This window comes from Candoia aspera, chromosome 7 (assembly GCF_035149785.1).
Source record: "Candoia aspera isolate rCanAsp1 chromosome 7, rCanAsp1.hap2, whole genome shotgun sequence".
In the NCBI taxonomy this organism is placed as follows: Eukaryota; Metazoa; Chordata; class Lepidosauria; order Squamata; family Boidae; genus Candoia; species Candoia aspera.
Window position 1 is genome coordinate 24567890 of NC_086159.1, and position 27879 is coordinate 24595768.

At 38.4% G+C, this 27879-nt stretch overlaps 1 protein-coding gene across 2 annotated transcripts; it reads left to right on the forward strand.

The window, feature by feature from the left end:
• The first annotated feature begins 7601 nt into the window (after positions 1 to 7601).
• PWP1 (PWP1 homolog, endonuclein) lies at positions 7602 to 27827 on the forward strand. Of its 2 annotated transcripts, XM_063308919.1 has the most exons (15): positions 7602 to 7781; positions 8971 to 9029; positions 9995 to 10158; positions 10314 to 10399; positions 13714 to 13810; positions 14600 to 14710; positions 16214 to 16344; positions 17550 to 17620; positions 19288 to 19384; positions 20460 to 20521; positions 22524 to 22635; positions 23529 to 23619; positions 25740 to 25861; positions 26385 to 26490; positions 26593 to 27827. In XM_063308919.1, the coding sequence occupies exons 1-15, from the start codon at positions 7659 to 7661 to the stop codon at positions 26703 to 26705; spliced, it is 1545 nt and encodes a 514-aa protein (XP_063164989.1). In that variant the 5' UTR covers positions 7602 to 7658; the 3' UTR covers positions 26706 to 27827. The 2 variants fall into 2 exon arrangements, with proteins under 2 accessions (XP_063164989.1, XP_063164990.1); XM_063308920.1 differs by lacking the exon at positions 25740 to 25861 and having other exon boundaries at positions 26593 to 26713.
• Positions 27828 to 27879: the final 52 nt, after the last annotated feature.

Sequence of the window (27879 nt, forward strand, 5' to 3'; positions counted from 1 at the left end):
TACAGAAAATTAGTTTGATAAACAGTATTAGAAGTCAGCAGGTCTGCCAAGCCTGAAGTTACGCAGCTTTATTCAGAAGTTGTCTTTGTCATGGGATCATACCAAATCCTGGTATTTGTACCACCTAGACTAGATTTTTCTCTGCTTAGCTCAATACATAATGAGGCCAATCACAAGTATATACATACTTAATTACAAATTGGTATGGCAAAATGAGGCAGGGAAAGAGATTGGGCATTACATATCCTGCCATTACTGCTATTGCTTGACTATCAGCATTGCATTTCACCTGGCCAACCTTCTCCTCACATTAGAAGTGTGATAGGCCTAATGCATTTAGGGCCAAATCCTTCTGATAAGTGTGCCACAAATCAACCATATTAAACAATATAGTACCACAATAAACACACAATAATTGTAACCTGATCACCCCAAAACTACTTATGTGTTGATGTAGTTTAGCCTCTGGCCAATGAGATGAAGAGAAGACTCGCACTTTGGGTCCCTTCAGTTAAACAATGTCATTTATCCAGAACCAGGAAGTGTGCTTTTTCTGTTGTGTCACCTGCCCTCTGGAATGAAATTCCAGAATATGAACTGTGAACACATGCCAAAAATGTTATTTTCCCCCCTTGAAAGTGCATGGAAATTATGTTTATGACTGGAGCAGAAACACAATGCAATTGTCTTCTCTCGTTCATCGAATTGCGTGCAGGATTCTGATGATGTTATCCTTTATTTGGGTTCCTCAATGTTTTTCCACCAGGGCATCCATCCTCTGTTATCAGACAAAATCTATTATGGAGGAAAATATGAAAAGAGTTATGCAATGCTCTATATTTTGTAGTGGAAGCACTCTGTGATTGCCTTTAGAAAGCCACATTTACTTTTGGATGAGAGAGCAATGCAGACAAAACTATTTTTGTCTTCTGCTTATTTTCACATTAATAGAAAAAGCAAACTTCTCAGCAGTGCAGAAACAGCACCAGGTTGATAGCACTGTGTTTTGGTTGTGTTCCAAAATAGCAGCATAACTCCTCTAGAATGTCATTAATATCACTGACCTCCATCAGACTAAAGGGGTTACTTTCAGATGTGTTTCTGTCCTGTTCTAGACTGAGCAATCACACAGTAGCAAGTTTTGTAAGTTTTTTTCTTAATTCTTTGAACTATAATCCCATCAGTAAACCAGTTGTAATTCAAACGATCAAGAAGGCAGCTAGAATGGTCGAGTGACCAGGAGAAGTACAGGGAAGGTGAGATCTTGCCTGGTAGCCAGGGTGCAGCACCAGTGATGTTATTACAGGTTGAAGGCAATAGTTCAGGGATCTTGAGCCTGAGGTCCACAGAATCCAGAGCCACAGCCATAAGAGACAAGAAGTAGGGCTTGAAGATCTGCAGATCTGGGAAAATAGGGCAGAGAAATGAAAGTGGTCTGTATCAGTCTGGGATTCAAACATCAAGAGTTCTACAAGCCAGTCCAAACCATAAAATCTAGAGTTTAAGAGTAGAGCAAAGATAAAGGAACAAGGTCTGACACTGAACAATTGTTTCCCACAGAGCAAGGATCTGGAGGTCACTCTTAAATAGATGTGGTTCAGTTAAAGGCACTAATACTCATCCCTGCATTCTGTGTAGTTGAGCAAATCATCCTGGCTCTGTCCTTTGAAGTTGCCAATGTGTCCTGGGGCCGGGTGCTCCCTAGTTAAAAACACTGAGCAGGAAATGCTGCACTAAGAAAAAGATCTGCCTAAGACCTTGGAGAACCACTTGCTTTCTGTTGCCCTATAATTCCTGTATTGTCAAGGCCAGGCTGGCTGGGGTTAATGGAAGCTGGTCCAACATTGGGAGGCAACAGGCCGGGGGAGGCTAGAGTAGACAATGCCAAATAGATGGACCAGTAGTCTGACTCTGTTACTATTTTATACATCTTATTGAGACATTGTTTCTTTAACTAAGATTTTTTGCCTAAATCATTGGCTGAATTGATATAATATGCTAAATCAACATTAGATTACAGTTTGGTGTGTTATGCCAATGCAGTCAATATAAGGCAGCCATATAAAACTTGACTGTTTTGTTAGAGGCTGAGCAGTAGATGATGAACTTTCCCTTTTTATTTTATTTATTGCTCACATTTTTATGTCACAAGGCGACTCTGGGCAGCGTACAATAATGTGCATTACCTGTGAAAGAGAAAAGAAGGGGACACATATTATTAAATCAGTGTCTTCTCAAATGAATCTAAAATGCTTCTCCCATTAAACTAGTGGGTATGTTACCCTGGCTTTGCAGGCAGACTGGGATGTTAAAGATATGAAAGTGGTTTGGCTCATCCAGTATTCCAGAAACATGGCTCATGAGTCACACAATATCCTGAAGGAGGAATACATGATTCTAATGATTGATGCTAACCATAAAAGCTGAAAACGTATGTGGAATATTTCTTTTTCTGTGGAGTCCTTGGTACTGTCTGAGCTTGTTTGCTTGCAGATGTTTCATTACCTGACTAGGTAACATCATCAGTGCGAGTGAGTATGGGGTTTGCTCTCTGTTTATATACAGTAGCTTGCCCTGCCAGTGTTGATGAGGGTCTGGTTTCCTCCTTGGTAGTTCCTTGATTAAGGTACAATCATAAACAGGGAGCAAACCCCACACTCACTTGCACTGATGATGTTACCTAGCCAGGTAATGAAATGTTTGCAAGCAAACAACCAAGCTCAGACAGCACCGACAACTCCACAGTTCAATCCTGATCTACATATGTTCTCTCCTATTGGTTTCTTTTTCTAAAATGTAAACACTTTAATATTTTAAAATAGCTCATCGCAATATCATACCAATAAAACTAGGATTATATTCCTCTGAGATCTAGCAGGTGTTTATCCAAACTCCTCATTAATAAGCATATGTAACATGACTTAGGATCTACTGTATTACACTGATTTTAAGGATGCTTTGGGTGACTGGGGAGACTCTCCTAAAATTGCTACAGCATATTTCTGAGTTAAATCTGTTTACAGTATCAATAGACAAATGATTAAGCAAACTGAACAGGAGGCTAGAAAGTATATTTGAGTTATATGCAAAATTGTACTTTCAGCAAAGACCTTTCTCAGATATACTTTGCTCTTTTCTGGAAAAGAATAAATCATACTTTAAATTCTTCATGCAAAGATTTCAGCTGGCTTATTGCCCTTGTTCTAAGCTTGGCAGTTGGCCATTAATATGGTGCCCAACCAATAAAATCATATTCTGGCAGGCATGAAAATTTGAAGTGACATTTGGTGGTATTTTCTGTATTTGTTTTTCACCATAAAGAACAACATAGGCATGTTAAACCTCAATTTAATGCATTTTACTTAAATTCCCCCAACTCTAAACGTGTATCAGATTTCCCCCCACTTCCTATGCTGAAGTCTTGTATCACCACCATACCCTCTGCACTCCTGAAGGCATAACAGCAACAATAACCACCTGAAAATAATTTATTCACTCCTGCCCTAAATTTATATGATCAGAAGGTGGCTTAGGAATACTGCATAAATTTATAGATTAAAGCTATATATTGCCAGAGACTTTTTCTTCACTAGCAACAGACAGCAAAGTAGCCCAGCAGAATGATTCATTATTGATTCTCCTCATTCTATGCATTTTGGTTCTGTTAGGTACCCTGGTATGGAAATAGCAGGATAAGATTGTGTTAATCATGGCCTGGAGAAAAGACATCTGAGCAGAGGTTAAAATTGGAGTTGCTGAGCCAGTCCAGCAAATGGTAAATCATGGTGACAAAAGGCTCTGAGTTTTTATTCCTTTTCCCTCTATATAATAGACTTATCTCAAACACTACATGGCATTAATGATGGGGTTTGAAGCTGCACAAATGTTATGGACTGAATGGGGCTCCATTTCCCAGTTCTGGAACTGTGTTTCCAGCTCTTAGATCTGTTAAGGGAGCCTGCAGTTTTAGTGCATTGAACCTATTCATTGCTTGATGGGGATAGTTAAAGATGCAGACATAGGCACGTTTTAACAACTTAGAGCAGTGTTTCTCAACCTCGGCAACTTTTAAGATGTGTGGACTTTAACTCCCAGAATTCCCCAGCCAGCATTGAGAAGTTAAAGTCCACACACATTAAAGTTGTTGAGGTTGAGAAACACTGACTTAGAGAAATCAACATTATGGTTATTAAAAGTCATGGGAAACAATGGGGCAATGGAAAATGTGGAAGATTGGAGAGATGTTGAAGCAGGCAATGAATTGGAGAACAATGGATTTTAAAAGGAATAAATCATAGTTCTTGATTCAGAGTATTTTGGTATTTTTCCTGTAACATTTTTAATGAACTCAGACTAGCTAACAACATAAAGTGCATGCAACGTTTGAGTGAAAATGAAAGAAAAAATTAACACTAAATTGTGGCACTCATAATAAGGCGTATTCATACAATAGAATCTGATCCATCTCTTGATTGAAGTTTAAACTGATGTGTAAGAATTACAGAGACCTGTTTCTTTAAAACCTTATTTGTAGCAAGAGAGCATGAAAATCCATTTCTTTTTACAACAAATAGTTGTGTATCCATTCATGCTAGTTAATGCACATCTGCAAATCAAATGAGTGGTTTTAGTGACACCTGTTGTTCTGTCAATGCAATCTCACATGTAAAAAAAAAAAGTATTAGTTGTAACTATGGGGTTTGTTGCCAAGAATTGCACTGATAAATAGGTTAGTAGATGGCTATGTTTGTTTTATATCAATGGTCTTGTGGCACAAAGGAGTTAAGCTTTTGTAGCTGAATTCAAACTATGTTAATTTCTGTCTGCTTCAAGTTCCAGCATTCTGGCTTAATTGCTGTATAGATCTTGCATATAATAATTTTGCAATAAAAGATAGAGAACAAAACACTCTTTGGAACAAACCAGGGTAATAAAAGACGTAAAATATGTTGCATCTTGATCTTTTTAAAAAAATACTTGTTTGTATTAATATGCATATTTAACAGGCAGGTAATATGTACAAGTCATCCTCTGTCCTACTGGATTGGTTGTTGATGATGCTGCGCACTTCTGAAGTGGATCCAGATCCTTGAGGTTATGTTTCTCAATTGGTGGTTTTCAACTTTTCTACCGACGGGAGCCTTTTCTTATCAACTTCTTTACTGTACAGGACCTGATAGTTTACTCTGAATCCTTACCGTCTGCAAAGGATTGTAGGAGAACTCAAAAGCTAGAGAGCAGCCTGGTGCTTATACAGGTGACAAACTGCACATGAACTGAGTGTGCCCCCTAGAATGTTTCTGATACTCCCTGCAATGGTGGCATTCCCTGTAATACAGTTTGAAAACCCATACTTTTTATGGTTATTTTAAAACATGCATGAGATCAGGCAAAGGGAAGATTTTATATGGTGAAGACAACCTCTGACTTCAAATGATCCAGAATTATGGATCAGAATTAATATTGGTTTGGAGATGAATACTTGTGTTGGCTCTTCCTGTCCCAACTCTCAGCCAATGGTTAAGTGCCTCAAATATAGGGATCTAAGGTAGATATCTCAAGAATTTATATTGGTGGTCAGTATTGATAGAAAATACTTCAGATCCTATTTTTGGATTTGTCTTTAATAAGGACCTGGTAGGGTGGAAGCAATGCTTCAATATATTTCAGAAGGGACCACAAAAAGAACAACAAAACTACAGTGTATGTATATATTTATCAATTGACTAAAGTTTCTGTATTTGAATGATTTTGGTAGTGTCAACAAGTGATTGCTCCTATTGTGTTTACTGCTCTAAACTTATTTGCATGACTTTTGGTATATTACATTCTTTAAGAAAGATATCTATCTCTAACCATATATCTGTCTATACACACACACATATATATAGTCAGCCTGCAAAACACTTGTCAGATCAGCCATGTTTTGTGCAAACTGTATATTACTGTTGTCAGCAACAATGGTATATGACCTTTAATTAATTGTTGGAATTAAAATATGTTTTTATGGATAAACTTGTCTTGTGTGTTCAGAAGGGCAAACCTCTATATTCATTAGCTTTTGACCTTAGTTTCACAAAAGACAGAAAACCCATTCATTTTCATTGGGCCTATAAACACATTTCATATTGGCCTATGACTGGAATGCTTCAGTTTAGTGTGTCATGTCAGTTCAGCTATTATGATTGATTAAACTAGAGTTAAACAAAACATGGCTAACACAGTGAGTGAAGACAATTGGAAACTATTCTGATGAGTCAGAACTCTTTTTTTTTAAGGGAAGGGGAAAAAGGAGACATAAGAGAGATGGGAAACCACAAGGAAGAAGGAAGAAGTGAGGAAGAGAAGGAAAGCAGACATAACCATTTTTTAAAGCCTTGATTTGTTGTGGCATAATTGGCTGAGTTTGCAAAACACACTAAGCCAGTGTTTCTCAACCTTGGCTATTATTAAGATCTGGGGAATTCTTGGAGTTCTGGGAGTTGAAGCCCACACATCTTAAAGTGGCCAAGGTTGAGAAACACTTTTTTGTTTATTCGTTCAGTCGCTTCTGACTCTTCTTGACTGCACTGAGCTAAATACCAGTTTAAGCTAAAGCCCACTTTATACATCTTTTCACACCACAATATCTATTAGTATGAGCTGTGCTGTAGTAAGTTGGAATCTTGTTCACCACAATTCCTAACGAGCAGCAAGCCTCTATCATCTTTGCTGCAATAGACTTACGTGGCTACCATTCTGCATAATTAGACTCTTTGCTGCTGTTGCAATAACAATGTTCCGTTTCTAAACTATATTGCACCTCTTGGGTTTCTGAAGATTACATAGTTGCTGACATTCACAAAGTCTCCAGGGAAGACAGATCAGATTTCGGCATTCAGGATTGGGCAATGCCTTTATCAGGAACAAAGAACTCAGAAAAACGACGGGGGAAAGAAAAAAGATTCTTACGGAACATGCCAAGAAAACTATCCATGTAAATAACCAAGTATCGATTCAAGAGCAACTTCACAGGCTTAAATTGATCGCCAAGTATGTGAGTCCCTGATCACCGATTAACCCTTGCAACTGTTTTTAATGGCATTATTTTATGGTATTTTCTGTTATTTTATTATATGTCTCCTAGAGTCATATTGTTCGAGTTGGGCGGCCATAAAAATGCTTTAAATAAGTAAATCAATAAACAAGCGTGGAAATACTCTTCCTAGTTCTACGTGAGTCAAAAAGCATGAAGGAAAACTGTCCCAAGTACAGTAGTATATTAGGCATGAGATTTCCCATGGGTTTTATTTAATCCCTTCATGAGTCCTTTTTTTTTTTTTGGTAACATTTAATCTGGTAAGAAGTCGAAAGCTTGCACAATACACAGAGAAGCACCTGCGTCGCTCTGTAGAAGGTGGCCGTTCCAAGTTATACTCCCCTGTCCGCCCCCGCGCCGCTCAGATCCCTGCCAGTGACGTTACGGAGTGGGAGGGGCGTTGCCGCGATCTCTTTCCTGATAGTGAAGGGGCGGAGACCCGCGTGTCGCTCGTTGATGACCTCACCCCGAAGGCCTATAGCGCTTTGCTACGCTCTTGACTTGCGACCGGGCGGGTGTTGGGGCATCATGGAGACGTCAGCAAGGGGACTCGGTGGGCCGAACAGGAAGTCGGCAGCGCATGTGTCGGCGCGTGGAGAAGCTGCCCCATTCCTGCTTCCGTGTCCCATCTGGAGCTATGAGTCGTCCTGTGACATGTGTTGCCTGGGTGTCCCAAGGTGTTGCTAAGGAGACGCCCGACATGGTGAGGACAAAGTCAATGAGACGCGTCCCCTTCTTTTCCAGCCTCGAGGAGAGAGCCCCACCTCCCCTCGTTTCGGAGCTCCCGCAGTCTTTTAGGGCAGCAAAGTAGCGGATGCTTTACGATGAATTAGTCGCTATGCAAAAGCAAAGCAAGGACGGGCGGTGTGGAAAGCGAAAGAAGGGGAGGTGATTGTGTAAATTTCCCCCCCATCTTATCTCTGAAATAAGGCCAACTAAGTTCAAGAGAGCTTATTTCGTATAATTGTTTTAATTAAGTCAGGTTGCTAGGTGCCCAAACGATAATGGGTTGGATTTTTGCTTTTCCCTTCGAAAATCAGGAACAAGAAAAAATAGCATGGCATTAATTTTGGTACTACTGAACTTTGTAAGGCAGAGCAGACATTACTCTTCTGTATTGTTGCACAGGAACAATATTTTGTCCCCCTTTATGAAGCAAGCTCATAGTATCTTACAATTTTGTGTAGCAAAACAGATTGACCTTCCGAAGCAATTTTGAATTCAGTTATGTAACAATATAGAACAGTAATAAAAACTTTGGGTTTGGATTTTCATGGAGCACAACTATTTTTTTCCACTGTTCTTCTTTGTATTATATAGTATCCATCATTCTCCAGGTTTTAATATAATACTTATATATAATTCTCTGCATTTTACTTGCCGTGCATATAGAATTGTTTAGTGTGCCATCTTTGAAAGGCCTTCCCTCGATTTATAATGTACCAGGGAACAACATGCTTCAAGTATTCCATTCCAGTTTGTTTCTATAGTCCCTCTTGCAGCTAGGTGTCTTAATCTGCATTTCCTGGGCACATTTTTTGTTGTATTTAATAGCTGACTTCTAGAGTTTTACAGCTTATTTTCTCAAACTGGATTTTTTAAAGTTAGCTGTCAAGGATGGACTGCTGGTTAGAATACAGCTGCCATACCTGAGGACCTAGGGTGTAGGCAACCACGAGACAGTAGCAAAGTGATATAAAAAATTCTAGCTTTGTGGCCATCTCATTTTGCAACTCAGATATAATAGCAGTAATATAAATCTAATAAATAAAATTAATTAATTAAAATACAGTATGTTGGATGTAAGTTGTTTCAGAAATGACTCTTCGTTTTTCAAGTTATCAGGCATGATTTAACTATAGAAGGTTTTACTGTCCATGTTTATGTTGCAGGTACAGCTTGATAAGGAAGAACTGAAGCATTTGATTACTGAAGCTAAAGAGAGATTGCAGTATGTTTTGATTATGTCCGAACAAGAGTTTGAGAAAGCTGATGTTCAGTGAAAACTCAATTTACAGCAAAATATCTGTATTTCTTAATTCTAAAATTATTTAGTCAAGTTAAAATTTAGTTTGTGTCTAATTACATTTGTCCAATGGAAATATATAAACAAACTGGATCGAGTGATCTAGGTGCATAAGTCTAGTAGCATGGAATTGTGTTAGTGAAATGTTGTTGTTTCTCTTCACCCTGCCCATAAGCTTATTTCACTCCTTACATGAGGAAACATATATAACTGACATTCTAAAATATCATTAGAATATGCATATAATTCTTTTTTTGCATATGATTTCTACAAAGTATTTTTTTTTAGCATAGAACTAAGATAAGAAAAATCTTTGTGATTGAATAGACTTTATTACAAATCTCTGAGTGAAAAACTGTCAAAAGCAGACAGATCAATTCAGGTTTGGGAAACAGGAGAATAAAAACTGTGTTACTGTATACTACAATTTTGGAGAAAATAAAATTACATATGACTAGACATGCTTATATCTAATAAAGTGTTATCATTGTACTAACGTAGAGTTACATTGAAACTATGGTTTTTGTGAGGAAGAGACTAATAAGGAGTGTGATTTTTTTTAAATCGCTTTTCAGACAAATAAGGCTTTTTCCTGTTAAAGGAGAAAAGCGTAGCCTGGCTGCTGATTGTTAAGTCTGTCTTTATGGGATTGCAACTGTGTTAGTGCTCTGAGTTTATCCCCAAGTAGCAATGGCAGATTTACAACTCAGTCCTGTGCATCTTCATGCTTACCTGGAAGTACTATATGGTGAGATGGGTGGAACCTGCACAATTATTGGCACAAAAGGGGTTTGGAATTGTACAAGTGACTAAAGGTTAGATAGTGACATTTTAATGTTAAGCTGTGCAAAATTAATGAAAATATTGTTAAGTTCTTTTTTTACATGAAGGGTAGAGGAGGAGGATGGAGGTGGACAAGAGGAAACCTCAGGTGCCATGGATGTTGCTGAGGCTGAGGCAGCTAGCTCTGCTGCCAAGGATGAGGACGCTGATAAGCTAGATGATGATGAATTGGCAGAATATGACTTGGATAACTATGATGAAGAAAATGCAGGTATTTACCTATCTCTGCTTCCTGCTACTGTATATACCAACTGGTTCTCTATGCAAGGACGTGCAATTGTGTCTTTGTTTGCTTTACAAAGGATACTTCTTGTTTCACAGTTATGTGACAGTCTGATCAAGAGCAATCTGTTTGTCATGTGATAGGTACTGAGGACATTGGAGAGATCTTTGCAGGGCTTACAGTATACGGAGCTAATGAAAATGATCCATATATCACTATAAAAGATACTGTGAGTATTAAAGCTTTGATACTGGCTAAAAGTAACATTCTGTATTTGTTTAGGGTGGTTGATATTTGAAGAAATACTTCAGGTTAAATTTGAAAATAATTAATTTGACCTCTGTCTTTTTATATTGAAGTATTTCTGGGTTTATCCATTTCAAGACCATACTTGATATAAATTACTTTTCTAATATATGTTAATTTGGGCTATATTAATGTTGAGGATCCTCTTCTAAGCACCTTACAAGAATGCCTCAAATCATAATTTTGTACTGTCCCCAGTTGTCTCTCCATTTTAATTATTTTAATTGTAGCCTCATCCAGGGCTCTTTACATACAAAGCAGTTGTTTGAGATGGCTGTGAATTCTTACCTTACTTTGTATTTGCATTCACGAGGTTCTATGTATGGTTATTTCGAATCAAGTGCAGTGAACGCAGTGGGATGAGATAACTAGGAGCATGCAAGAAACAGAAAATGTGTTTTGTTTCAAACCCCAAACAAACATTTCAGTTTTTGGAAGTTCTGCCAGACAGTTTCCAATGGACTACAGTTTGGCAGAAGTAAAACTGGAACAGTTTGATTGTTCCAGGATGTGGCCGGAAAAGAATCCAGAACTATGTTACTGGGTGAATAAGACAAGGCAGGTATACCTTTCTCCTTCTCCTTCATATAGCCTGAGCACCAGCCCTCCTGTTGATTTTCCCAATGTCTTCCTTTCCCTACTTCCTATTAAATGCTGTCCTTTGCTTTTTCCCAGTCTACCCTCCTGTTCCTTTCCACCCTGAAAAGCCCCACTTCTTCCTAGAATATGCAAGTTTTGGTCCAGACACAGACTACTCTCAACCAGTTCTTTTATCCACAAAATGGGGCTGTGTGATTCTTTGACACTTTCTGTAGTAATTTTTTTTCTCTTCCTGTACAGGTATTTGAGCAGGGGCAGCAATATATACATGTATATTGTATACATATAATATCTACATATAATATTGTGTGTGTGTGTGTGTGTGTATAGATAGATAGATAGATAGATAGATAGAGTATATAGCTCTGATTCACTCCAGAGCTGGACTCTGGCCTTGATGTAGGTCCCATGGAATTGACTGAAGCTCAGTCTTATATGGTTATCTGGGCTGAGTTTGATCCTGTTAGTGGACAGGGTTCTCAGAGCTGTGAAGTCAGCCACCCGTGTCCTAGGTCCATATCCCTGTTGGTCAGCTAAGGCTTCCTGGGAGGTGACCTGGGGTTGGATTCTGATAGGGGTGAATACCTCTGTGAGAGAGAGGGTGGCCTGCCCCCTCCTCAAGAAATCATTTTTAGACTCCGCCATTTTGGGCTATTTTCATCCTGTCTCCCACCTTTCTTTTTAGGGAAGGTTTTTGAGAAGGTGATTGTGCTGCAGCTGTAAAGAGCCCTGGAGGAAGTGTATTATCTGGATCCCTTTCAGTTGGGTTTCAGGCCTGGGCATAGGACTAAAACAGCATTGATTACACTTGTGAATGACTTCTGGAGGGAGTGGGATGTGGGTATTGCATTCATCCTTGATCTCAGCAGCTTTCAGTGTCATCGATCATAGTATCTTGGAATGGCTACAGGGGTTTAGGGTGCAGGTTTGTGCCCGTTCTCTTCCTCTAGGGTCGGTTTCACTTAGTGTTAATGAGGAGGAGAGATACAGCCAATTGCCTTCTCTGTGGGGTTCCTCAGGACTTGATGCTCTCTCCATTCCTATTTAATATCTACATGAAGCTGCTGGGTAGAATCATCCAGTGGCACAGGGTGAGGTATCATCAGTATGCTGATGATACTCTGTTGTACCTCTCTGCGTTGGGCTGACAGGCAATGCTCTGGAGGTTCTGTCTCAGTATCTGGAGGCTCTGGTGGCCTGGATGGGGAAAAACAGGTTTCTGTTCGATCTTGGCAAGACTGAATGGCTCTGGGTTTTAGGGCCTGCTGTATCCAATGATTTTCCATCTTTAGCTCTGGATGGGATTGCATTATTCCAGCCAGAACCAGTACTCAGTTTGGAGGTCCTCCTGGACTTGCAGCTCCTGTTCAAGGAGCAGGTGGCAGCTGTAGCCAGGAAGGCTTTTACACAACTTTGTGTTGTATGACAATGGGGTCCCTTCCTGGATGGGAAGACACTGCACATAGTCATTCACTATTTGGTCATCATCCAAGTAGACTACTGAAATGCGCTGTACATGGGGCTGCCGTTGAAAGCATCTGGAACATGTAATTGGTCCAGAATTCAGCAGCGCAGGCAATTATAGGTGCATCTATATGTGTCCATGTTACACCTTTGCTTTGCAAGCTGCACTAGCTCCCAATATGCTTCTGGGTGCAATTCAAGGTACTGGTTGTCACCTATAAAGCCCTTCGTGGCATAGGCCTGGGATATATGAGGGACCACTTCTCTCCAGTTATTTATGCCTATCCCATCAGGTCTGGCATGAGGGGCATGCTTTGGGTCCCATCAATTAAATAATGTCACCTAGTGGGACACAGGAAGACCTTTTTCTGTTGCAGTACCTGCCTTTTGGAACACCATTCCACCTGAGATTAGACTGGCCCCCAACCCTGTTGGCCTTTCAGAAAGTCCATAAGACCTGACCGTTCTCTTGGGCATGGGGTCAGGATATCTGCTGAGGCCATGAGGTTTTGTCAATAACTATGGATTGATTTATTTTCAGTTGCCATTTTTCTTTATTTTTTATTATATGCTTTTTGTTACTTCTGGTATATGTTACTTTTATTGTTTTAAACTGTGTTAACTGCCCAGATTAGCTTTTGTGAAATGAGTGGCCAAAATCAATCAACCAATCAGTATTCCTATTGTTACATCTTTAGTAGCAACAGTTTTAAACATACTAAATAAAGGAATGTTGGGAAAGAAATAGTTGCAATTTATTTTATCTAATGGCAGAATTATGAAGTGTTAGGGTAAACATAGTAAGAAAAATGCACATAGAAGTTTCAGCTTTAAATACCACACACTCACATTTATCCTCCTAGTCTTGTACTGTTTTTAAATACTTTTTATTTCCAAATTTGTGAAAGCTTAGTCTGGGCTTAGAAGTGCACAAATGGTTTTATAAGTCTGAAGGGACTAGATTTTTCTTTCCTTAAACAGCATTTCATCAGGTGACGTGACAAGCCATCTTTGAAACAGGATAGTTAGTTCAGTTAGTTTTTAAAAGACTAATAAGCATTCCCAAGTATTTGGATGGACCTAAAATTGTTTTAGGACATCTGTTAAGTACAGTGATATAAAAATAAGGATTTAGCCTAAAAATAAATCATATTGAAACTTGTACTCTTTTAGGACCAATATGAGAGAGACGACTTTGTAATTAAGCCAGATGACAATCTTGTTGTATGTGGCAGAGTTGATAAGGACCACTGCAGTTTAGAAATTCATGGTAGGTATTCAAACCCTTGTGGCTTTTAATGAAGAACTATGGAAGGCTTGGTTTATCCATTTAGTTAAGTTGGTTCCCTGTATTTATTCATCACAGCCAACTCTGGACTTGAATTCTTCCTCTCTTTCCAAAAAGGGCTTTTATATACACGATATAAATTGCTTTAAGAGGACACTTTTATAGCCTTGTACCTCCTTACAGCTTCTCTTCAATATTTTGGGATAATTTATATATCATCTTCCATAATATTGAAACAGATGCTTATATTGGGTCAGACTACTTATCCATTTGATCCCATTGTGTCTACTTTGACCAGCAGCATTTCCTTGGGGTCTTAGCATGTTCTAAAAGAGCCATTGAGCTATGCCTCTTCTGTATTGCTTATTGATTCATCTCTTGTACAGCATAAGAATAATAAATGCAGATGTGTAAATATGTAAATCAAATATTGATATTGATGCTGATGAACCTGTTGGGAGTTGTTGTTCTTACATTCCTCCTTTTGAGTTCTGCTTGTCTAGAACTCAGTAAACTGTAGAAGAGAGGGAAGATTACAACATATGCATGACAGTCTTTTTGTGATTAAATATATAGCCTCTATAAAGGATCTCAGAAATGTCTTCCCATATTTCACGATTGATGCTATTTGTGGCGCTGTTAATCTCACTCTTAGTCTGTTAATCTTCCTATGAGAGTAAGCCTATACACTGTTCCATATGTTTTTGTGACAGGGTATAATTTTTTTTAATTAACGTTCACTTTATTTACAAAGGAACTTAATTCTTTCAGTTTATAATCATGAAGAAGATTCCTTTTACGTCCATCATGATCTTATTTTATCTGCATACCCCTTAAGTGTGGAATGGATGAACTTTGATCCTAATCCCAATGATTCTGCAGGTAAATTAGTGCACAATTTGATTTTTAACAATACCTAGACTGATGTGTATAGATAGCAGGGGACATCTGAATGAAGGTCCAGAAAGAGAGAGATGGGAACAAATGTTGGGGACAAATATTTTTCCCGTTTTTTCCCCTTGTTCTTTACCACCCATTTTCCTTTTCCTTTTTTCCCTGAGCATTCATATCTCTGCCTCAATGACCTTTCTCTTATCTTTCCAGTATTGCTTCTGTACTGTTTCTGTTTTAAAAGTGTGTAACTTAAAGTAAGTTTTCCCAAGCATTGCCCTGTAGGATTTTGGGAGAGAGATTAAATATTATAGTAGACTATTTAGGGAGTCTTGTTCCAGCATCATCTTAACTAATTTACTGTTTTTCCAATGGCTATGATAGCCTATTGGAACAACTGGCTAAATAAGATTTGAGGGCACTGTTTTCTGATGGCTTTGAATTTCCTGAGGAGGTAAAGTCTGTCAGGCTACCATTGTGTCCCATGCTATGTAACGTAATAAGACTAGTGGGAGAAATTGTCTGTAGTTTCAGTGTTTGGGATTAAGCATGTAACATCTCCTTTCATCTACATCCAAGGAAAACTGTTCAAGTTCCAGAACTGTGTCAAATTTTGATAATTAAATTAATGAATGAGGATGAACAAACTGAAGCTTAATCAAGTAGGTATTCGTCCAGTATTGAATGGAGCTGTATGGGCTTCCCTTCAAGATTTATGTGCTTCTGTGTGCTCAGCCTCATTCCTTGTAATAAACAGACACACCTTTTCTTTTGACTCAAGAAAGCTTAAAGTAACAAAAATGTAATTTATTCTTTACGGATCCATCAGATGATATAATGTAAATTTACTAGTAGAAATTCACATTTATTTTATTTATTTATTTTATTTTCTATCCTGCCTTTATTATTTTTATAAATAACTCAAGGCAGGGAACATACCTAATACTCCTTTCTCCTCCTATTTTCCCCACAACAACAACCCTGTGAGGTGGGTTGGGCTGAGAGAGAGTGACTGGCCCAAGGTCAGCCAGCTGGCTTTCCTGCCTAAGGCGGGACTAGAACTCTCAGTCTCCTGGTTTCTAGCCCATTCTAGACCAAACTGCCTTAGTAGAAGTATGCAGTATTTGGGTCTGAAGCAGGCAAGGGCGCTTTGGATCTGGCATAAGCAACCTCTTCTTGGGTCCACATGCTAACATCATGGGCTTGAGAAAATATATGTCTGAGCTGCCTCCTTAATTCAATACAGGTAGTCCTCATTTAGCCACTGCCTTGTTTAGCGACCATTCGTGGTTATGACTGTGTGAAAAAGTAACTTCTACTTCTAAGAGTAGCCAACAGGTAGAGTAAGGATGCACATGCCAGATCCAAAGCACCCTTACCTATGGTGGAGCCAAATATTACACATCTCTACATGTAAGGTAATGGCAAATAGCAGGTTTTAACCATGTATAGGATTTATGAGGCTACACAAGATTAACTTGGATATTTCTTTAGGAAATTATATTGCTGTTGGCACAATGAATCCTGTTATTGAAATATGGGATCTTGACATAGTGGATTCTTTAGAGCCAGTCCTTTCACTAGGAAATAAGAAGGCAAAAACAAAGAAAAAGAAACAGAAGAAGGTAAGTATGAGCAAACCTTGCATAAATAAGGTTTAAAACCTTTGAATAAGGGCCAAAGAGAGTTGCTTGCCTTTTCAATCTCTGTCATATATACACAGCCTACACATGTTACTCTTTGGAGGGTTTCCGTGTTGCCTGCTGCTGGTGTCCAATTTGCCAGACTTGCTGGAGATTGTAGTTCGTGAGAAGATTCATCCCAACCGGTTGTCTTTCCTAGTGCAGTCATTCTCCAATAAAGTCTTCTCTAGGCAACTATAAGTGTGTAGGGGAAGCCTTGTCTGTACATGTGCGTGCATGGACCAAGCCTGGTCTGGATCCTTGCAATGTGGCTCCTGGGGTAGAAAGATTGCCTGTCCTTTTTTTACATAGTGCCCTTTTAAATTCTTGTTCTGTTTAACATTTGCAAATACTTCAATTGCTTAAAAAACTAATTAGAGATGAACATTAGGGGAAAGACGGACGGAACAACCTTGGAATATATTTTTGGGAAACTGGCCCATTTCATTGGGTTTGCCTCTGTGTGCGTGTCTTTCAAATGAAAGATGGCTCAGTAGAGCTCTTTGAGGAGTTCATATGATTCTAGGTTTTATTTGCTAGGACGGAAGGGCAGACATTTTTTTTTTAATTTTAGCAGGAAGAAAATGCGATTTGTGAAATTCAAGTTAGCCTTAATGAATTACATTAAAAAATTACTTCCTCACTTTCAAAACCCTTTTTGTAAAAGGATTTACAAGCAGAAGCTGTGATCCTTTTTACAAAATGGATAGATGACCTCAGAGAACTCCTTACAAATCCAGCCCGCAGGGAAGGTTGGCTGTACGTGTGAGATGAAGTATTTGGCCCATGACTGTATATTTTAGTAAACTTTTAAGATGGATTATAGTTCAGTGATAGAACATTTCCTTTGTATTTTTATGTTCTATTCTACATGCAAAGATTTAGGTCCTGGCATCTCCAAATTCAGTTGATAAAAGATTCTTGTCTGGCTCCCAGGACAGTCGCTGCCAGCTGTTGTGGAAAATACTGGACTAGAATGACCCTGTATGTTTGAGTCTATTTAAGGTATTTTTATTCATCAGCAGGCTAAAAGAGCAAAGGCTAGGACTACCTCTCAAGTTTGGAAACCTGTGCAAGAGTTATAGAATTAACATCCTTTATTATTATATTTAGAAACTCTAAAAAGTTATTAATCTTTTTACATAAAGAATTTATCCAGAGAAGACCATCAGGGGCATACTGATGCAGTACTCGATCTTTCATGGAATAAACATCTCAGGTAAAAAAACATATTTAAAGATAAATTAGTGTAAATTGTATTTTGTAAAAATATTTCCATAGTTTACATGCACAGGGAAGTAATCTATGTGCATGTTTACTATTATCATCATCATCATCACCACCACCCACCTTTTTTACATATAACTGAAGGTGGCAAACATACCTAGTATTCCTCCTAGTTTCCCCACAACAACGTGAGGTGAGTTCAGCTGAGAGAGAATAACTGGCTTAAAGTCACCCAGCGGCTTTCATGCCAAAGGGAGGCCTAGAACTCACATTCTCCTAGTTTCTAGCTCAACGCCTTAACCACTACACCAACATGGTTCATAGTTGGAGTTCAGTCAGTGGAGTCAGTTAATGATATCTTTAGGACGATTGCAGTAGATGGTGCAATTGTGTCTTCTTTATTTCATCTTATTCATCTTCATGAAGACATATTTTTGAAATATGCTTGTGACTTATGCAGGTTCATTAATTTGTTTGATGGACAAACTACTCTGGCTTAATTTGAAGCCACAAAGTTGAGCTTGGTTAGCAGAATACATCCTATCTTTATCAGTCTTGGCTTAAAGGCAGTCACTGCAGATTTCAAGTATACAGTTGTGTTAAGAAGTATTTGCTCCTATTTGGATTTTCTAAGTATTTACATATCTTTGCTACTGAATGTTACCAAGACTTCATGTGGAAACACATATAGACACAGACATACACACAGAGAGAGAACTGTATCCAAGTATTCAGATTTGAAGTTAAGTGTGGTGCTTGTTTTGTTTATTTCATGAATAATCTAGCATGAGATGTGCCAGTGTGAAAAATTGGGCCAGTTATGTAAGCAGTTAAATAATCGGCTGATTTGGGACAGCCCATGTTTTGCTCCACTCAAAAGAAATTTATGAAGACCTCTGTAGAAAAATAATTGACACCTACCAGGCCAAAAAAGACTGTAAACCTCAGGGGCCAGTCAGAGACATAGTCTGGAAGTAAAGATTTTGGACAACAGTGAATTTACCCTAGAGGGCTACTGTCAAAATTAATCCAATATTACAGCATAAAATCATTCATGAAGTTACAAAAAACTGCAGAACACTGTCCAGGGATCTGCAGGCTTCACTTGCCTTGGCTGAAGTCAGTGTTCATGATTTCAGGAAAGTACTGGGGGAAAGCCAGATTCATAAGAGAGGCGTGTAGCCAAATGGGAATTACGGCTCACTAAGAACAGCATGGATGCTTGTCTCAAGTTTGCCAAAAAGCACCTGAATGATTTTCTAGGCTTCTCAAGCAATATTTTATAGGCAGATGAGTCAGAAGTGAAACTTTTCAAGCTTCATGCAAGTTGTTATGTCATTGAAGCAAGTGTGAATTCTGCTCTGTAGGAGGAACTTCTGCAGGAGAATATCACACCATCAGTGTGTCGGCTGAAATTCAAGCAGGCCATATTGCAAGACAATCCAAATTTACAATCAAGAGCATGGATAAAGAATAATGTATTCAGAAGAGTAAATGTTTCGGATTGGCGAAGTCCAGACCTAAATCCCACAGAATTGTAGCAGGGCCTAAAACCAGCAGTGTAGTTTCAGCTTTGGGGAGAATACAGATGAGACAGGAAAGGTAAAACACGAGCTGCCATTGACGCTGTTCGCAAATCAATACACTTGTTTCTTTTAGATCTGTCTTGGCAAGTGGCTCAGCTGACCATTCTGTAATTCTTTGGGACATGTCCAGGGGCACAACGGCAGCAAATATTTCTCTTCACACAGACAAGGTATGTTGATGATTCTAAAAGCAAATCCAATTCATCTATTGCAGCAAAACAAAGAAATCTGGGGCACAACAGGATATGATATAGATGTACTGCAATGAATGCAAATTTATTTATTTTTCTCTAATAGTCTTATTTTTGGGTAAAACATGAAAGAGAAACCAATTTCATTCAGAGAGTTTGTATCTATTCTACTTGCCACTAAAATCAGCTTCTCATTTTCCCTACCCCTTTCCTGGAAGGGCTTTAGTACTATTAACAGCTGTGTTAATTTCCAGAACAGCATTTTCCTATTCCATGTGTAAGCACTATAAGCAAAAATATTCTAAGTTTTATTCTGTATGCATGATCTGTTGAAGAAACATTTATATTCCCCTCAGATGGTCATTATTCTTTAATAAGCTAGGAAAAAGAGGGAAGGAGTGGGGTATCTAAGAACCTTGCTAAGCAATGAACTAAGAAATTGATTCGGTTCACACGGCATGCCAAGGCATAACGAGATTTATTAAAATTTGGCTTTTTGTATTGTATATATCATACTTAAATACTTTACCTTAACTCGTGTTTAAGCCTAACTGCTGCATCTGTTAAAAGAAGAACTAAAACAGAATTGGGAAATTTGATTTTGGATTTGAATATTAGAAAGAAAACATGAAAAAAGTAAAAACATAGCAAGATTCAAAACCTCAGTATAAAATTTTACTTGAATTCTAAGGGATCGAATGATCAAGCACTTAGATGGATGGGATTTTTATCCATTCTTCTATAAAAGGAGTTCTGATAGTCAGCTGTGGAGATGAAAAACTGCATTTGTGATTTTTTTTTCCCTATGTGCCTGTGACATGTATAGCAACTCTCTCATTCATTGGCCCTAATAAGTACAGGTTTAGCAGCATTCAAAAATATTTTCTCAGTTTGTTGACCAAAGTAAAAATCTAGAAAGAATCTCTCTTAAATTTTAGATTTAACTCTAGCTAGTTTTGTGAGGAGTTTTATAGTTGGAATTATTTAAAGTCGTCTACGCTGTAAAAGTACATTTTGATGTAAATATATTTGAAATCTAATTTGCTATTTTTAGGTGCAAACACTGCAGTTTCATCCATTTGAAACACAGACTCTCATTTCTGGCTCTTATGACAAGTAAGGACAAACATGTTCTTTTGCATCTATCACACATGTAAGAGTACAAGAAATATATAAATCATGCATTGGCAGAGAGAAATAATAACATGTAGTATTTCCTTCATAAGCTATCTGACACAGATAATATTTTGTTAACAGTATCTTCTTTAAAACATATACTATAAATGTTGGTATGATTTATGGAAGTGATTTTCTGTGTATTCTTAACTGGAATGGTCAGCCTGATGTTAGCTATAATTCTGTGCATAGTTATCTAGGAATAGGGCCACTGGAAGCCAATAACTTTGCTTTAGTAACTTTAACAGTGAGGCATGCACTCACTGTTTATTGTCTCTATAACCAGTGGGATTGCTGTGACTTTTTCTAATGACTCAGCTGGAATAGAAGAAGTATTTTATTAGGGATTTCTGGGGAAGAAATGGTGAATTGAAGATGGCTCCACAGTAGAGCCGACAACTGCTGCAGAATGAAGAAACGGCAAGTAGACCAAGTCTTTGTAATTCCTCTAAAGACAAGGAGAGGACTTGAGATCACCCACAAGTGCTCCAGACAGTTGCTCCTCATGAGGAGACCACAAGACAGCAGTCTCCGGAGGGTTTAGAGCTCTGAGAGATATGGAATAGCCATCTTTCTCAAACTGCAGTTGGCGCCTTTGAAAGGACACTGGGTTTGCATACTTCCTTTTCTAATCACTTTTAGAAATTGCTTGTTAAGTGCTTTTCAGCCATGAGGAACCTTTGGATCAAAAAGGTTTATAGCACTGAGTGAGTTTCCTTCAGTCCTTAGCAAAAGAATTTTTAAAACAAGATTAAGGACCTTAAAAAAAAAATTTTTTTTTAAATAAACAGCAAAAGGGTGATTAGAACTTTGATTTTGGAAGGTTACAAACAGGTTAAAGGTCCAGATGGATTTGCAGTAAGATTTTGGAATTAATTATAAGAATCCTTCCCATGGGAAAAAGCCTTTGTTTTGAATTATCTTAAAAAAAAAATAGGATGAGACTTTGAAGGTTGGACTCTAGAACCAGAAGGAACTAAAGATTACAATTAAAGGAGACAAACACTTAAATTTGGCTTACTAATACAGAATGAAGCAAAATATTTTAACATTGGACATATTGAAGGATATTTTTGAACAATGGACCCAGAAGTTAATTTTAAGAGTGTCTTGCCTCTATAGAAAGACTGTGATGCAAAGATGTTGTGAAAGAGGAACAAGTTTTACCTGACAAGATTGAGACTGATCTGAAAGTGGATTTAAAAATGACAGGCTACAAGAAGGATATGGAAAAAGATACTACACTGGACATACAAAGAAAACCAGCTGGTGTCCCAATAATTAAAAGATATATACAGATATCAAACCAAGAGAGTGACCTGGATAATTTTCCTATATTATATTTACAAAAGAGACTTGTTAAAGCTTTGAAGAATTTTGTGAGAAGGGACAAAGAAAAAATGAAAAGAAGTCAAGTTCTAGGACATTATTTGAAGGGACTAAGTATCAAGATTGTTAAAAGTAAAAGGAAGGAATATAAAGTTGGTTTATTTGATCAAGGTTAAAATAGATATGTTATCTCTGACAACCCTTAATGGACATCTGCTGATCAGGACTGAAACAACAAGGCTTTTAGAATTTATTTATAGATAAGAGATAGGATATGGGAAGAAGGGATCATTTGTTGTATTTTTAGAGAAGGTGATAAGTTACTAAAATTGTTTATGCTTGTTGTGATGAAGGGGGAAGTCATTTCTTTATATATTTCATTATTATAGTCTTATTGTATCTTTTCTATTTTTTCTCTTTTTGCACTTTCTAGTTTATTTTTTTTAGCTTGTATTTTTATCTTTTTAACTGTAACTTTTAATAAAACTATTATAAAAAGAAGTATTTTATTAGATTAAAAAAAATTGACCTCTGCTGATTATATGAATTTTAGTTTATGATGTTTAAAAAATCAGGTGCCAAATTTGAGTAAATATCTATTTGTACTTTTCAGATCAGCCATCTTATATGACTGCAGAAGTCCACAGGACAACCATAGAACCTGGAGATTTAGTGGACAAGTTGAAAGAGTGACTTGGAATCATTTTTCACCTCATCACTTCTTAGTAAGTACAAAACCTGATACTTCTTTGTGTTTTGTGTCATCCATTCTGTTGTATGCATTTGTTCAGGCTATGCAGCATTTCAATTCAATTTGTTGTATGCCACTCTAAATCACATTGTTTGCAGCCCTGTAAATCCATTAAATAAGTAACTAAGTAAGTAAGTTGGAAAGAAAGTGCTTTGGAGGACCAGGGATGGGGTGGATTCATGCAGCATCTGTTGGCAACTCTTTAAAGCAATTGCATCTTTTCCTAACTGCATCATATGACTGCAGGGCAGTCCTTGGAAAAAGATTAGAGGATTTTCCAGTAAGTGTACATAGCAACAGGTGTCCCTGTGTACCCTTGGAACTATCTTTTTTTCTTTCAATCCAAAGTGCTGCATAGCCCTAATATATCTTATCATCCAAAGTTTTCAAGTTTATTATATATTTTAAGATATAATAAAATAATAAACACATAGGATAGTAAAACACTTACCAGTAAGTGGTAGGCTTGCTGTCTGATAGTTGGTGATGCTATGTTACCTTTATTTGCCTAAAACATGCTTTGGGAATGTAGAGGTTCCTGAGAGTGAAGTCGTAAAATCTTCCCAAATATGGCAAGTTCATGCTGCCATAGATAACACTCACTCTGATCTGTTGTTTGTTATCAAATCAGGAGTAACAGTACCTGCATGGTTAGAGTTGGCCCCCAAACCTCCAGCTGTTTATTCTCTGTGCAGTCTTTTCCAACTTGGACTCCTTCCTTTCAGCTTTCAGAATTCTCTACAGTGGCCATTCAGGCTGGAGGGTTCTGGGATTTCAAGTCCATACTTCTGGAAGATCTTTCAGATTGGGAAAGGTGGCCTATTGATTGATTTTATTTTTATGACCTCTTGAAATGCTTTTTTGTAGGCTAGCACAGAAGATGGATTTGTATACTGTCTTGATGCTCGTTCACATAAACCAGTCTTCACAATGAAAGCTCATAATGAAGAAGTATCTGGTAAGCCTTCCTCTTCCCAGTCAGGATCCTAAGCAAATCCCATTCTAGTCATATATAGTTATCCTACATCTTATTTTTGAGGCAGATTTATACTTGCCATTCTACAATGCATAAAGAATATGCATTACTTGGTTGGATCCTAGTGGTAGTTAAGTCTTCTTTGAAAGAGAGGGTTGTTCCGCCACCGTTAAAGAGGCATTGTTTCATTCCCTCAAGAAGCCATCGCTGAAGCCCACCATGCTGGGCGATTTTCATCCAGTGTCTAACCTCCCTTTTCTAGGGAAGATTGTGGAAAAGGTGGTTGTGCAGCAGCTTCAGTGGGTCCTGGAAGAAGCGGATTATCTGGACCCTTTTCAGTCAGGATTCAGGCCTGGGCCTGGGGTAGAGATGACATTGGTCGCACTTTTGGATGATCTCTGGCAGGAGCAGGGCGGGGTAATGCATTTGTCCTTGCTCTTCTTGACCTCTTGGCTGCCTTCAGTGCCATCAACCATGGTATCCTTCTGGATCAGCTCCATGGGTTGGGAGTGGGTGTTTTGTTGGTTTACTTCCTTTCTGTTGATGCTAGGGAGAGAGGAGGGCAAAAGGAAGAGGGGCCGACCAAGGGCAAGGTGGATGGATGATATTCTAGAGGTGACAGACTCGTCCCTGGGGGAGCTGGGGGTGTTGACGACCGACAGGAAGTTCTGGCGTGTGCTGGTCCATGAAGTCACAAAGAGTTGGAAGCGACTAAACAAATAAACAAAAGTGGGCCAGTACCAGTCTGTGTTGATTGGGAGTGAGAGGTCCCACCCTCAATCCCTGTTATGTGAGGTTCCACAGGGTTTGGAACTCTCTCCACTTCTATTTAATATTTACATGAAGCTGCTAGGTGAGATCATTTGTTGTCATGGGGTGAGGTATCATCGGTACGCTGATGATAGTCAGTTATATATTTCTGCCTCTGGCAAACTAAGCAATACTATTGATGTCTTGTCCCAGTACTTGGAGGCTGTGCGGGCCTGGATGGGGAGCAATAGGCTTCAGCTGAACCTTGCCAAGACTGAGTGGTCTTTGGGCCTTCTGGAACTTTGCTATCTGGGTCTGGATGGGGTTGTAGTACCCTCTGCGCAATCTGGGGGTCCTTCTAGACTGACTCCGGCTTGAGGAGCAGGGGCAGTTGTGGCTAGGAGGGCCTTTGCACAGCTTCGTGTTGTGTGCCAGTTGTGCCCTTTCCTAGACCACAAGGCTCTACTGAGTCACTCATGCTCTGGTCACTTCCAGACTAGATTACTGTAATGCGCTCTACGTGGGATTGCCCTTGAAGAGCATCTGGAAACTTCAACTAGTGCAAAGTGCTGCTGTGTGGACAGTTATGTATGCCCCCAGGATGGCGCATGTTACACCTCTGTTCTGAGAACTGCAGTGGCTGTCAGTTTGTTTCAGGTGCAATTCAAAGTGCTGGTTTTGACCTTTAAAGACCTACATGGTATGGGACCAGGTTATTTGAAGCCTCTTCTCTATTATATCCACCCGCACCATCAGGTCGAGCAGGAGGTTATGCTGCCAGTCCTGTTTACCAAGGAGTTCCATCTGGTGGGACCCAGACAGAGTTCCTTTTCTTCTGTGGCCTCCACCCTCTGGAACATCATTCCCCTTGAGGTGAGGTTGGCCCCATCCCTGCCTGCCTTCCAGAAGGCCCTTATAACCTGGGTTTTCCATCAACCTTGGGATCCCATGGTGAGCCTGCAAGATGGTTATATGATGTCAAATGATTGTTGCTCTCCCACACTTTTGGTTTTTTAAATACTTTTTTATATACGTTTGCTTACTGGATGGTTTTAATTGTATGCTTGTACGCTGCCCAGAGTCACATTTTGTGAGATGGGCAGCTATATAAATCTAATAAATAAAATAAAATGCTTCTTGCTTTGGATTATATTTGACAAATGGAATATTTTTAAATATCTTTGTTTTTACTAATAGCAAAAGAAGAAATTACATTTCAATTGGCACTGCTGCCCCATGGATGTAGGGTGATCAGAGATCCCTTAACCTGAAAGAATGAGGCATATAAGGCAAAAATGTTCTTGTATTCTCTTTCTGACTTAATAGTAAAAGCACCTGCTTGTGTTTTCCAGGACTACAGTTAAGTAGCCAGATCAAAGGATGTCTTATAACAACATCTTCAGACAAATGTGTGAAAATCTGGGACATTCTGGGGGAGAAGCCTACTTTAGTCTATTCCAGAGATATGAAAATGGTAATTTCAGGTTTTTTTCCTGCTGCCATACCTATAGAGTCTTACCATTTTTTGGAGTGAGTGTGGAGTGAGAGTCCAGGTCTGTTTAGTATTGTACTGTACTAAACTAATATTCTGTATATTTGTGTGAAACAAAATGACAATACTAATCAGTATAGCCTCAGTAATAATTATATGGAGCAGTATAGCCTGCATTTTATGAACTTTGGTATTGCTTTTAATCAGATTTACATAAACTTTGAAGACTCTGGATACGTACAACCTTTATCTATATTAAGCTCGATTTTAATTCACTTACTTGAATTAAAAATGTGTTTGGTTAAGACAGTGTTTCTCAACCTTGGTAACTTTAAGACATGTGGGCTTCAACTCCCAGAATTCCTTAGCCAGCCATGCTCGCTAAGGGATTCTGGGAGTTGAAGTCCCTACTTAAAGTTGCCACGGTTGAGAAACACTGGGTTAAGAGGTAGATAATCTATTGAGTCAGCAGAGAATCAGCAGGGTATCTGTCTTCTGCCCACAGGGTGCCCTCTTCTGTGCAGCTTGTTGTCCAGATCTGCCATTTGTCTATGCCTTTGGAGGAGAGAGGCAGGGACTACAGCTCTGGGACATAAGCACAGTTTCTGCAGGTGATTGTTCTCATTCATTTTCTACTTATTTAATCCTAAGAAATGGGGCAATTTCTGCTTTAAAGTTAGGGGTTTTAACCTCTCTTTTTTTTGGTATTACAGTGAATGATGTTTTTGGAACTCGACAGAGGCTAGCAGTCGCCACATCAAGTTCTGAAGGGAAGAATTCTGCTAATAGCAGTAGCAGCTGTGGAGAAGCTGCAGTGGAACCATGAAATAGGTTTATATTGTTTTTTACGAAAGTACTTCATCTTGAAACATACTAGGTAAACCAAATGTTGTTATATTTTTTGACCTGCTTTTAAGACCATGTTACTAGGAAGCTCAGACTTGCTCTTAAAGCTTTTCTGAGTTGTTAACCAGCTAGAAATTAGAATATGCCAGTACTAAAACACTAGCAGTAATATAACAAATTAATCTTCCAATGCATTCATTTGTGTTAAGAAAGATACACTTAGCCATTCTGATGCATATACGTTACCTTAAATCCTTTGGCATTGGCCATCCATGGTTTAAAAGCTGCTGTCTAATTATGCTAGCCATTTTTCTGAGAACTCAAAGGAAGCTGTCTATGTGGAAAGTTTTAAATGCACTGTTCTTAATCAGGATTGGATACCATGTCAAAACATGTTATCTCTGAGCCTATATAAATATATTATCAATCAAGGCTAATTAATAAAATCCAACTTGGCATAAATAAAATGACTAAGGTTAACGATCTTGAGTTTATCTCTCTGATACAAATCATTAATTTAAATGTATTTCTAGGAGAACCATCAATGTCAGCTTACTTAACATTGCCTGAAAAGTGTAATGTACAGATAAATTAATGGTTTAATTTAATAAAGCAAAAATGCTATGATGAAAAAACAATTCCTAAACACCAGGAAAAAACTCGGGGGGGGGGAACTGAGTACAAACATTAAAAAGCAGTTATTTTAATTATCTGTAAGGAAACAAATCTGAATGATAGCTTCAATCCATAAATATATTAGCAGCAGAATTTCCCTTTCAAAGTAAGTGGTTACCAGTTACAGTATAGACAATACTATATGAATAACCATTGTATGTCAAACTCATGCTAAAACTAAGCCTGCATTTCAAACACAAGCATTAGCATGCCTTACTGTATGGATCCCATAGTACACTTTTGCTTTCTAATCCTCTGAAATGCTCAATTGTCAACAGATGAGCAAATAATTCATTGGTATACAACAAATATCAACTTTATGAACTTTCTAAGAGCCAAAAGTAATTTATCCAATAAAAAGCACTATACTGCAATGAAAAAATTTGGTTTGTGTATACTGTCACATTAAAAGTACCTTTAATAGAGACAGCTGATGCTGTTTCAACTGTATCCATCATGCATCAAAAGTCACCAATGAT